A 13140-nucleotide genomic window follows, 5' to 3' on the forward strand; every position below is an offset into this window, starting at 1 on the left:
CAAAAAGATATTTACATTATGATTCATAACAGTAGCAAAATTACAGTTATAGAGTAGCAACGAAAATAATTTTATGGTTGGGGGTCACCACAACATTAGGAACTATATTAAGGGGTCGCGGCATTAGGAAGGTTGAGAACCGCTGCTCTAGAACGTTTAAAATACGTTTTTATAGTGATAAAGCATGGAAATATAAGTATTTTATTTAATAATGTGAAATTTTAGACATTTCCTAAGAATACAGATATTGTACCTATCTTGTTTATCATTTTATTTTCAATAGTTTGTGTTCTGCTTCCCAAGTAGTAGACAGTCAAATAAATATTTGTTGAGTAAATGAATGTATCTTAGTTTGTAAACCAAAGTCCAATAGTGTATTTCATTAAGACCCAAATGTAGCAAACTATTTTCACATCATTTATTCATTCTTTCAACAAATATGTGTGTTAGGCACTGTCCTGGGTGCTAGATATAAAGTAGTGGGAATAATATAGACCCCCCCCCAAAGAATCTGCCTTCATGGATCTTAAATTCTAGCAATGATGTTTTGACATATTAATAATGCTTTTCAATGTATCCATGGAAAACAGTTTTGCATATGGTTATGGGGAAATTTAGGAGTACTTTTCCATGCCTGAATTCTTACCAATTAAGAAATAGGAAAAAGTATAAACATATGGAAACCCAAATATAACCTTAACTACTGATATAGTATAGGAAGATGTAATTTATATTTATGAGCAATGGGCTTCGTATTACTGAACCCAGAATTAAGCAGATTTATCCACCCAGAGGAACAAAGGAAAACTTCCTTCCCTGCAGGAAGCTCAATGCTAAGAGAGAAAAGGGAGAAGCTGAACAAAACATATCTAGTTAGCTTTTCCCAAATTTACTGATCAGATAGGCCACTCCCCTCTCCTGCAGTGAGTACAAGGATGGAGAAAATCCAGGAGCATCACATCAATTGAGGTTTCCCCACATGGAAGAAAATATCAATACTAGAGAAAAATCATCCCCTGCCCTCACCTCCAACACATTGCTATTTATCATACATGTATTTGCCTAAATGATTGAAGTCTTTGGAAGCCGGCTAATTTCTTCCTGCTTAATGATACTTTTTGTGTGCTCTAGTTCTGAGCAATAATTTCATTTATAACTCTGGGGGGAAAGAAGGATACTTGGTGGTTTTAGCTATGAAGAGACCATAGTAAAATGAAAAAGGTGGTATGTTGTCTGATCCCCATCCAGAGTTTGAACTCCTGCAATTAGAGGAGAGAGAGCCAGAAGCAGAGAAGGGAAACTTTAACAAAACAAAACAAACCAAAAAAAAAAAAAGATTTTTATTGGTGAATTGGGAAGGGGAACAGTGTTGGGGAATATGGGAAGGAGAACACTGTGTTTTTCCAGGACCCATCAGCTCCAAGTCAAGTTGTTGTCCTTCAATCTTAGTTATGGAGGGCACAGCTCAGCTCCAAGTCCAGTCGCCGCTTTCAATCTAGTTGCGGGGAGGGGAGGAGTGTGGGGAGAGAGGAGGGCGCAGCCCACCATCCCCTACGGGTGTTGAACCGGCAACCTTGCTGCTAAGAGCACGCGCTCTCACCAGCTTAGCGGCAGCTCAGCTCAGGCGCAGCTCACTGGCCCATGTGGGAATCGAACCAGCAACACTGTTGCTCAGAGCTCCTGCACTTAACCAACTGAGCCACTCGGGAAGCCCCAAGGGAAACTTTTAAAGATTCTAAACAAAAGCAGAGCTGTTTGGGGGCTTAGTATATAGAATGGCTCTGAGTTGAAGAAGCAGCACTCTCCTCCTGTATTACAACAAGGAGCAAGCAATGTTGCCACCCAAGTATTGGGGTCTGTAAAACATCCAAAGATAGCACCCTTGCCACGTATTGTATCGTCATTTTTATGATGAACAGAGGTGATGGGTAAGGCTTCATCAAGCCAATTCTTTGGTACTAAAAACAAATAGGAGCTGGGGTGGGAGGAGTAAAAGAGTGTAGTTGCCCTATGACATTGGTTCTCAATGTGCATCACAATCTTCTAGTGGGGCCCCACCTCCAGAATTTCTAACTCAGTTGGTCTGGGGTAGGGTTTAAAATTTTACAGTTCTAACACATTCCTAGGTGATGCTGATGCTGACGGTCCTGGAAGCGCACTTTGAGAACCACTGCCCTAGGGTTTTTGTAGCGGACTGCTTTGTAGGCACATATGAAACTTTTTTTGAGGCTCCTAGAAATAGCTGGAATACCCTTTGATAAGGCTAATTTATGACCATTGGGCCAGCAATAATTTGAACTATCATCAGTTGACTATTAAAAGTAAATAAGAAGGTATTTCAAAAAACTTGAAATGGAACTACCATATGACCCAGCAATTCCACTCTTGGGTTTCCATTCAGAGAAACCCAAGATGCTAATTTGAAAAAATATATGCACCCCTATGTTTATTGCAGTGCTATTTACAATAGCCAAGACTTGGAAACAACCGAAATGCCCATCAGTAGATGACTGGATTAAGAAACTGGTACATTTACACAATGGAGTATTACTCCACTATAAGGAAGAATGAAATCGTACCATTTGCAATGATATGGATGGACCTAGAGACTATTCTGTTAAGTGAAATAAGTCAGTTGGAGAAAGACAAATTATTTCACTTATATGTGGAACCTAAAAAACTGAATGAACGAGGAAAGTAAACAGAAGTGGTCTCAGAGATATAGAGGAACAACTGATGGCTGTTAGTTGGGAGGGGGTGGGGATGAGGGAGAAGGGGAAGAGATTAGACAGCATAAATACGTAACTACAATATTGCCACAGGGACATGAAAGACAGTTTGAGGAATATAATTAATAATGTTGTAAATATTTTGTAGGGTGTCAGGTGGTCACATGTCTTGTTAGGGAGACTTCTTCATGGATGGGGTAGAGACTTGATCACTGCACTGTACACCTGAAGCTGATGTTGTATAATATTGTATGTCAACTATAAGTCATGGGACATGGAGTATAGTGTGGGAGTGGAGTCAAGGGAATTGTAATAAATATGTATGATATGGGGGGAGTGGGGTGGCGGATTGGGGGAAGGGGGTTGTCACTTTGAGGGGTAAAAAGTATAACTATTACACTGTGTTGTACAGCTGAAACTAATTTTAAAAAATGTTTATTTCACAATAAAAAAAAGTAAATAAGATCTTTATACTGATAGGTAAATCGACATCTTGGGCATTTGAATTATCTAGGAATTATATTAGTTATTTTATTTTAAATTGGGGGATTGGGGAGGGGAACAGCTTTGGGGAATTGGGGAGGGGGACCAGCCAAGTTGTTGTTCTTCAATCTTAGTTGTGGAGGGCGCCAATCGCCATCTGGCTGCCCATCGGCAGCTCATGGCCTCTAAGCTCAAGGTGCTGTGTTACAATCTTAGTTGCAGGTGGGTGTAGCCACCATCCCATGTGGAAGTCCAACTGGCAGTTTTTGGTTAAGAGTGCATGCTCTATCCACTGAGCCATCCGGGTGGCAGCTCAGCTCAAGGTGCTGGGTTCAGTCTTAGTTGTGGGCAGGCGCAGCCCACCATCGAACAGGCAGTCTTGTTGTTAGGAGCATGTGCTCTCACCAACTGAGCCATCCTGCCACTTGTTGGCAGCTCAGTGGCAGCTCAGCTCAGGCGCCGTGTCACTGGCCCATGTGGGAATTGAACCGGTGGCCCTGTTGCTCAGAGCTCATGCTCTTAAGCTCACTCTTAACCAACTGAGCCACTCGGTCAGCATTATATTAGTTATTTGTTAGTTTTATATCTGTCTCCTAAACTAAGTTGTAGTCTCCTTAAGGGCAAGGATACATTTCCATATATCCATCCATCCATCCATCCATCCAATAAATATTCCTTGAACCACTTACTACGTATAAGGCACTCTTCTAGGAACTGGTAATATGGCAATAAACATATAAACATATGAAATATACAAACATAAAAATCTCTGTCTTCATGGAGCTTACATTCTAGTCAAGGGAAATGTATGCAAGATCAAGCATAGCCCCATACACCCGATGGGCTTGTTCAAGTTACTGATGTCAGTGCCCCACTCCTGGAGAGTCTGATTCACTAAGTCCAAAGTGGAGCTCAACAACTTGTGTCAAGAAACAAATAACAAAGGAAATTCAATTGTTAGCTCAGTTTGGAACCACTGCCATGATTGTACTATGAACTATGAGAAGACAAAAACAGGGAAAGAAATGGGAGGGGGAGAAAGGGAACAAGCATTTATTGAACACCAGCAGGTTCTGGGTAGTTTAAATATACAAGCCTTATAACCCTCTAATATAAGTATTATTATCACAACCTTGTTTTTTAAATAAGGAAACTCAGGTACATCATGGAAAACAAACCAAAAGACATACCCCATTGATGCTGGGTTGATGATATCATCTTTAGGTAGATGATGATATCATCCTGCTACCCCCTTGGATTAGTCACAAAATGTACCCTGGAAAATATAATTCAGAAATCAGTTGGAAAAAACACACACTGGGGGAGGAAAAAAATAGCAGCCTGCAGAAAATTTTTTTTTAATAATATATTCTTTAATATTTAAGAGTGTTTTTAAAATATATAGATTGGTTTTAAAAAATATTTAGAGGGCTGGCTGAGTGGCTCAGTTGGCTAAGAGCTTGCTCAAGAGTGTGAGCCCTGAGCAACAGGGTTGCTGGTTCGATTCCCAGCCCGAGCTGAGCTGCTGCTGAGTTGCCAGCAGGTGGCAGGATGACTCAGCTAAAAAAAAAAAAAAAAGAAATATCTAGATAACAGAACTGGCAAATTCCTGTGATGGCCCTTATCACATCTGTTCAGCCCATATCTAATTTCGGCCATATCTAATTTCAGCCACAGCTGTAGAAAATGTTCTCTGTATATTCCAACTCATCTTAGGCTAACAGTATCTCACCTTAAGTATGCATCATCCTGAACACTAAGGTTTCTCTGATACCACAGGAGCCTTCTTGGCTTACTAGCACAGGCCAAAAATGTAGAGGAAATTATCATCTCCTTAAGAAAACCCATTATGTGAAAATATACCTAAATTAGGATATTGCTCTTATTGCCAAAAGGTTTTTCCCCATTAAATATATCACCACAGCATTCATCCAGTGTATGTATAATATGCTTTGATTTATTGACAACATTTCAAGAATACAGTTATTTAGTTAAGCCATGGTGTACTTAACATTTTAATATTATAGAAACAGTTTCTACTACTGCATCACATGAAAATAGCTGGATGGATTTTTACTGCATTTGGAGCTATTTAAGATTGTCTAACTTAAAAATACATACTGTGTAGCATACTTGAAATTTACTTGGGGGTACCTCAAAGGGATGGGTGGTCATTCTCCTGAGCACTGACAGGCTTAGTGAGAGGCCCATGTGACATACCTGTCACACATATGAAGATGTCATGGAGTAAATAAACAGTGGTTTCAAAAATGATCTCCAAATGGAAAATCACAAAGTCAGGAACTACATATTGGTATTTATTCATATTATGATTAATTATTCTCCTGCACTTGTAGTCTCAAGCATATGCCAGCAAGTCTATAGGATAACATTTAAGTGTTGAAGTTATAAATATATCTATGAACAATACCAAAGTATTATTAACCTGTACTTTGGTAAATGGTAGAATTATTGCACTTTAAAAGTTTAATATTATTGCAGTTTGTCTAGCTTTGAAGGTTTTAAGTCATAAGATTAATACTTTTTATCATAAGCATTATTTTAATTAGCATGTCTTTTTAAAATAGGAGTTTGTAGAGAGATACATATAGTCCTAGAATCTTACAATGAAAAATACTGCTGATTCCCCTCATTTTACTGATGGAAATCTGATCAGAATTTTTTTCTTGTATAATTTTTATATTAAAGGCATGGGAAAAGTTGCTGTTCGGAGTTTGTTTTTTTCATGCCCTTGTACAAGAGAGAAAGAAATTTGGTCCTCTTGGTTGGAATATTCCATATGGATTTAATGAATCAGACTTACGCATCAGTATTCGACAACTACAGGTATAATTAGAACGGAACTAATACTGATGGAGGATAACTGTGTATCAAACCCTTTGCTGAGAATAACTTATTCAATTCTCCCAATACTACTAATAGATTGAGAGATAGTAGTCATAATTATAACCGTGGTTTATGAAGCACTATCTCCATCTGGATGTTTTTTCTGCTGCAAATAGTAGAAAACCTTATTCAGACTGGCTTAAACCATAATGAAACTTATTATCTCACTTTAAAAAGTACAGAGGAAGGTACAGGCTCTGGAGTTGGTTGATTCAGCAAATGCATTGTCCTCAAGGACCCTGGTTCTTTGTCTTTTTGTAGTCCCCTCCTCAGTGGTGGCTTTAGATAGGTCCTCACTATCCTCTACTCTTCTCCACTCAGTCAAATCTACAAAGAGCTCTATCAGTCAGCAGAAACAGGCTGTCTGCTTTAAGTAGAAAAGGAATTTATTGAAAGAATACCGTGTAGGTCACAGAGTCACCAAGAGGACTGGAAAGCCAAGGCATCCAGAGTCCTATCTAGAATCATACCATGTCTGATAAGAGCAACCCCTCTACCCTTGTTGAATATTGACTTCAGAGCTCATATACCTGCCACATACACTCTGGTCTACTGCAGGCCCTCTGACACCATTACAAAAGATTCTTTGCTTTTCCTACTTCTTTACTTACTAAAGCCCTGTTCAGTCTAGGATGTATCTGAGTAGCCAAGCACAGGCCACAGGCCTAGGCTTTAGCTGTAAGGAAAGCTGGGAAAGGGAGTGGCCAGCTTTTTCAGTTTCTGTAGCCTCTCAGTGTGAGACATTCAGATGGTCAGCAGGCTCCCTCCAAAAAAAGAAGAAGGAGAAGGAAAAGGAGAAAAGAATAAATATCCATTGTAAATCTCTACTAACTCAGGCTTTGAACTAGGCACATTTACTTATATTAATTCAAATCCTCACAGCAACCCTGTAATGTTGGTATTTTCCCTATTTTTAAGAAAGCCATAGCTAGGAAGTGAACTTGCCCACTGAGGTCAGATTTAATTCAGGTCTGTCCAGCTCCAATACTTTTCCCATTATTTCTGTTACATTTTACCACATATATAAATCCAACTAGACTACCACTGAATATTAATATTTTTCTGCTTCTTTGTTGTGATGAGGGCCTTTATGACAAGGGGCCTCATAAAGGTCACCCAAAGACAACCCACAATGATAATTCTTTCAACCTCACTTCTATGTGTATAGATAAATGATGATTGATAGATAGATATTTAATGCCATCTTAAAATGAAGATGAAGTGAAAGACTTTGTTTTTCCTCATTTTATTTTTTCTTTATTTTAGTTATTTATAAATGAATATGACACAGTTCCATTTGAAGCTATCTCTTACCTGACTGGGGAGTGTAACTATGGAGGAAGAGTGACAGATGATTGGGACAGACGTCTCTTGTTAACCATGCTGGCTGACTTTTACAATTCACACATAATTGAAAACCCTTATTATAAATTTTCTCCCAGTGGAAATTATTATGCACCTCCCAAAGGCACCTATAATGATTACATTGAATTCATTAAGGTAACTGATGTCACTGAAAATACGGTTAGATTTAAGTGATTTTTCTAAAAGGAAAACAGTGAAATATTCCTTGGTAATGTATAGGGCTAGATAAGTATTATGGTTTCAATCAATTTTCGATATCATTTGTTTCTAATTATCATCAAAAATTAGAAAAATTCCTCTATTGTTTGTTTAGTTTATTTTTAACCCTCTTTGATGTGTATGTGTCTACCTTATGAATTAATGTATCCAGTGAAAATGTAATGCTTGCTTAATCCATTGTGATAGAAACTCCCATTTACTCAACACCCTGAGATATTTGGATTACATGAAAATGTTGATATCTCCAAAGATCTTCAACAAACGAAAATCCTCTTTGAGTCCTTGCTCCTCACCCAGGGAGGCTCCAAACAGACAGGCTCCTCAGGAAGTACTGACCAGGTTCTATTAGAAATTACCAAAGATATTCTCAAAAAGGTAATGTTTAGCTTAAAATATATTGCTTATAATATAATATAAATCAAAATGGTACTGAAATGGCAATTTGAAAACTCTATTTAGTAGCATTCTGACCTTGAGTGAGATAGTTTACCTTTCTGAACATTAGCTTCCAAATCTGTAAAGTGGTGATAAAGTTCTTGTGAACATTAAAGAGGTGATGAATTTAAGGTACTTTGCATAATACCTGGCACATAGTAAGTTCTTAGTAACTATAGTTGTGGATGAGCTAATGAATATATAATTTATTATCATTTCTAAGCAAAGATAATGGACCTACTTTTTAAAAATGGAGGAAGTAGTCTGAACTTGCTGGACCTAGGAATGAATAGTTTTTAATCTATACCTTAGGAAGTGAGGAAGCATAGGGAGATAAGAGCATCACTAAATTAGGTGCTATAGCTTTTTTTTTTGGTTTTTTTTTTTCATAATACAGTCCAATGTACCTAGCCCTACCAGGTAAAGTGGAATGATGTTCTCTATTCTCACCTTTTTTTCTGTGTCTTAATGTAAGTTTAAGGAGATTTATGGTCCCAAGCACAGATCTTCACAATCCCCCTTCCACCCCCACACAGAGTAAATGCTCTAATTATCCCATATTTCAGAGTCAGGCACTCCGACACAGCAGAACCTGGCCCATAGTCCATCTGCCTTGAAAGCCCATGGACAGCACCAATCCTCGACTCTCACAGTTGGTAGCTTGCCAGACACCACTCCTTAAGAAGAGCCTACTCACCACACACCTGGCTGCAGCCACTGGAGAAGAAAGGGAAGAGCACTGCCCAGCCACCCCAGCGTGAAAGCAGACTAGCCTCCTCCCCTAGCCTGCTGCTTCTCGTGTTTGCTCTTCTCTTTCCTGACCCCTTAACTGTTTCTGTGGTTTACCTCTGTGGGGAAAGGTTCTAACCCTTGCAGAATGGTGGATCGTACAAGATCCCTAATAGGAAGTTACCTGGCAGTGGAATCTGGTAGAGGGGGTTGTGCTAAACCAAAGGGTCCTTGAGTGACACCACCTAGTGTGATTTAGAAGAATTCTTTTACACCACCCAGAGACCATCATCTGTGGACAACCTGGGTATCTCAACTTTTTTAGTTTGGGACTTCCCTGATTATAAAACTTCTTTGTCCCTTAAGGAGTATGAATTCCAATGTCTTGTGGCTTGATCGTCAGTCCCAAAGTCCCCTTCATCTCTTCTCAAGCATTCTTGCCTTGCCTCATAGAAATCAGACACTTGATGGCCTTCTCTCTCCCTGTGCCCCAGAACCCTGCTACATTCACACATTATTTGATAGTGGCCTAAGCTAGGCTATTTGGAGCCAGTTGATAGTTGTTTGGAAATAAATATAAAACAGTTATGAGATGGCACATCAGTTTAATCAATGGGAAATAAGATTCAATTTACAAAAGGAAATTACATAGCTTTTCAGAATGTGTATCTTCTGCAAAGTGCTATATCCTGTCTGTAGTAAAGAGCATGGGCCTAGGAGTTAGAGACCTGAGGATTTAAACAGATCACTTTTTCGCTGTGTGTCCTTGGGCAGTTACTTAACCTCTCTGTACTTAAATGTCCTTATCTGTAAATGAAGAGAATAATGGCCACCTAAGAGGGTATGGTAAGAATTAAATGAGGTAATGTATGGAAAGCAGTTAGCACAATGCCTAGCACATAGTAACTGCACAGTGTTAGCTATTAGTGATATTATAGCTGAATTAAATTAATTATGCATTCTGAAAGTAATATGTGATCTTCAAAATCTATTCTCTTAGCTACCAAATGATTTTGACATTGAAACAGCCCTATGGAGGTATCCTGTGAGATATGAAGAGAGCATGAATACTGTGTTAGTACAAGAAATGGAAAGATTTAACAAGTAAGGATCTATATCCCCAGTGATTTAGAAGGCAACCAACCTAAGTTGATAAAAAGACACATTGGTAGTGACTTAAAATTTTAAGAAAACATTATTAAAACCTGCCATTTCTTTAGACCTTTCCATCTCTTAATTTTTAATTTAATTTAATTTAATTGCATTATTAAATTGCCTCCTTCTGCCCCAGGAGGAAGGATATCTTTTATAGTGTAAAAATGATGATGAAAAAGAGATCTGGTTAAAAATATTCATTAATAAAAATTTCTCACCCATCCATTACTATTCTCTGCAGGAACTAAAGATGGAAAGAGCATTAACTAGGCCTATATGTAGTCACATCTTCTGGCATTTTCCTGCCTCTTGATATATATGTACCTCCCTTTTCTTCCTGAGTCTAATCTAGGTTGATCAGGTACCCCATGATAGCAAACAAATTATTTATTTTCAATTTTTTAAACTGAATTTTCTATAATTCAGTACTGGCTTAAGGAATGGAGACTGTTTTGGTTATGAATTTTCTGAAGTGTTTCCAAGTTTATTTGAGTTTCCAGACTTGTTGATGTTTTAAAATAAAACATATTAAAACACTATGATGCCTTAACTCAGTATTTCCTATACAAATACCGTATATATTTATATATAATAACATACTATCCCTCAATTGCTTGGACTTCTAGTCTAAAATCCTCATATCAGGTATATTTATGGTGTTCTTAGCAGTTTTGGCCTAAGAGGGAAGCAAAGTATTTGAAAGCACATAAATGAATATGCCCTTTATGTTTTGATATAGCGTTTCCCAAGTTTAGGCCACTGCATAACACCTTTATAACTTTTTCTGCATTTTTCACCATTATGCATAACTTTTATAACTTTATAACATACCAGGGGTGCCAAAACAATGTATACACATGACTTGTATTCATCTTTTGTTATCGGTATATATTATTACAATTTTAATATTTCTTAAAATGTGTATACATTGGTTTGGCACCCTCTGTATTTGCATGTCATCTGTAACATTATTTACATAATATGTTTCCATAAATCATTCTTTGCTTAAATTAGCTTGGTCCTGAACAATAATACTCAGAAAGTTGGTTGTATTACTTTCTATATTTTAAAATATTTCTTATTACTAAAATGAAAGATGTTCGCTTAAGTATAACCTAAACTTACCTTACATTACCAAGTGGGAAACACCCTCATACAGCTGTAAATTAAATTCCTGCCATTTCTTCTGAAAAGACAAATTCTGTGTTGATATTTACTTCATATATAGGTTGATGACATAAGTTATTTCCTTGCAGTTTAACTAAAACTATACGTCACACTCTACGGGACCTTGAAAAAGCTATTAAAGGCGTGGTTGTAATGGATTCTGCATTGGAGGCACTCTCCAGCAGTTTGCTTCTTGGGAAAGTTCCAGAAATATGGGCCAAACGATCATACCCAAGTCTTAAACCTCTAGGAAGTTACGTCACAGATTTTCTAGCCCGGTTGAACTTTTTACAGGTAAAAGATTATATATAATATACATATATATAATTTTAATTTTTGATTGACTGGGAGATATTAGAAATTCACTATGGTCACTTGAATGTCTTTTAGTTGAATATGATTAGTAGTTTGGTAATCTAACCAAAATTTTAAAATATTGAAAATTATACACATTTCAAAGTACCGAATAGAGAATTAAACTTTTACTTTATCCAAACCCAAGTAATATGTGACATATATATTTTTGAAGATTCTAAGTTTGTGGTTCAAACATGGTGTTATGATTTTAATACTGATGGCAAATTACGAAAAGAGCCCGAGGCTTAGATTTATGAATAATTGGTCATTTTTGGGGGAACAATGTGTTTTTTCCAGGACCCATCAGCTCCAAGTCCAGTTGCCATTTTCAATCTAGTTGTGGGGGATGCAGCCCGCCATCCTATGTGGGAGTCGAAACGGCAACCTTGTTGTTAAGAGCATGCGCTCTAACCAACTGAGCCATCTGGCTGCCCACCGGTGGCTCAGTTGAAGCTCAGCTCAAGTTGTTGTCTTCAATCTAGTAGCTCACGGGCCTATTTGGGAATCGAACCGGCAACCCTATTGCTCAGAGCATGCGCTCTAACCAACTGAGCCATCCAGCTGTCCCTAAAATGGTTGTTTTTGAGTGGGATTAAGTAATATGATTAATCCCCAAATAATTTACATTTGGCTTTTTGCAGAAAATTTAAATCTCTCAAACTTTGTGTATTCAGGTTTATGTTAAAATCAGTTAGGTTTTTCCAAGAATAGCTAGACAAGGAAAAAGTAGGAGGACCAAAATATAGTTTTTGTGATTGGTGTCAGGGAAGAGAGTCTTGTGATGAAAGTGTGGGCAACACACATGAAAACCAGAATCAGGAATTGTATGTTAGATGACGCTTGTGTAAGTTGAAAAAAATCAACATAGTGCATTTCGTTTTCCCTTTATAGGACTGGTATAATTCAGGAAAACCTTGCGTGTTTTGGCTCTCAGGTTTCTTTTTCACCCAAGCCTTTTTAACTGGAGCTATGCAGAATTATGCCAGAAAGTATACCATCCCTATTGATTTACTAGGATATGAATTTGAGGTACAGTAACTCCTTAAACTCCACAGTGTATCATTACATTAAAATCATGTATTAAAGCAAGGAGGATATGTATTCATATTTTTATAGCCCATTATATACAATTTGACTTCTTTTCATTCTTTGATTTTCATGAAGAAAGTATATATTTGTCTTGCTATCTCTATGATAGAACTTTTATATATCTCAATATTTAATTTTAAAAATCTAATGCTGCGCTTCTATTTTAGCAAAAATTAATGTGAGGTACAATAAAATCTCATCAAATGCCTTAAAAACTGTATTTTACATTTCCATTTTACTGAAAAATGTATAGCTTAACGAGCTATAATATCTTGGAGTTTCCATGAATGTGTTCTGAAAATTTAGCTAATGTTTTCTTTATGAGACAAAAATTGTCTGGGAAGGAGACGATTACTAGTGTGTGTCTCTACCCTCAGGTTATTCCATCTGATACATCTGAGACAGAACCAGAAGATGGCGTTTTTATCCATGGATTATATCTCGATGGAGCACGCTGGGACAGAGCAAGGTCAGTAGTTTCAACTGCAAAGACCTCTGCAATTGC

General features: G+C 37.5%; 1 protein-coding gene across 1 annotated transcript in view; it reads left to right on the forward strand.

The window, feature by feature from the left end:
- Positions 1–13140, forward strand: part of LOC109377589 (dynein heavy chain 7, axonemal-like) — a gene marked incomplete at its 5' end in the record, with an annotated part of 115723 nt that overhangs the window by 81284 nt on the left and 21299 nt on the right. The window contains 7 exons of the mRNA XM_019633989.1: positions 5922–6059; positions 7386–7619; positions 7890–8078; positions 9868–9971; positions 11279–11483; positions 12438–12575; positions 13013–13104. Coding sequence (XP_019489534.1) covers positions 5922–6059; positions 7386–7619; positions 7890–8078; positions 9868–9971; positions 11279–11483; positions 12438–12575; positions 13013–13104 — 1100 coding nt within the window. The remainder of the gene's footprint in view (positions 1–5921; positions 6060–7385; positions 7620–7889; positions 8079–9867; positions 9972–11278; positions 11484–12437; positions 12576–13012; positions 13105–13140) is intronic.

This window comes from Hipposideros armiger, unplaced genomic scaffold, assembly GCF_001890085.2.
Source record: "Hipposideros armiger isolate ML-2016 unplaced genomic scaffold, ASM189008v1 scaffold_1465, whole genome shotgun sequence".
Lineage (NCBI taxonomy): Eukaryota > Metazoa > Chordata > Mammalia > Chiroptera > Hipposideridae > Hipposideros > Hipposideros armiger.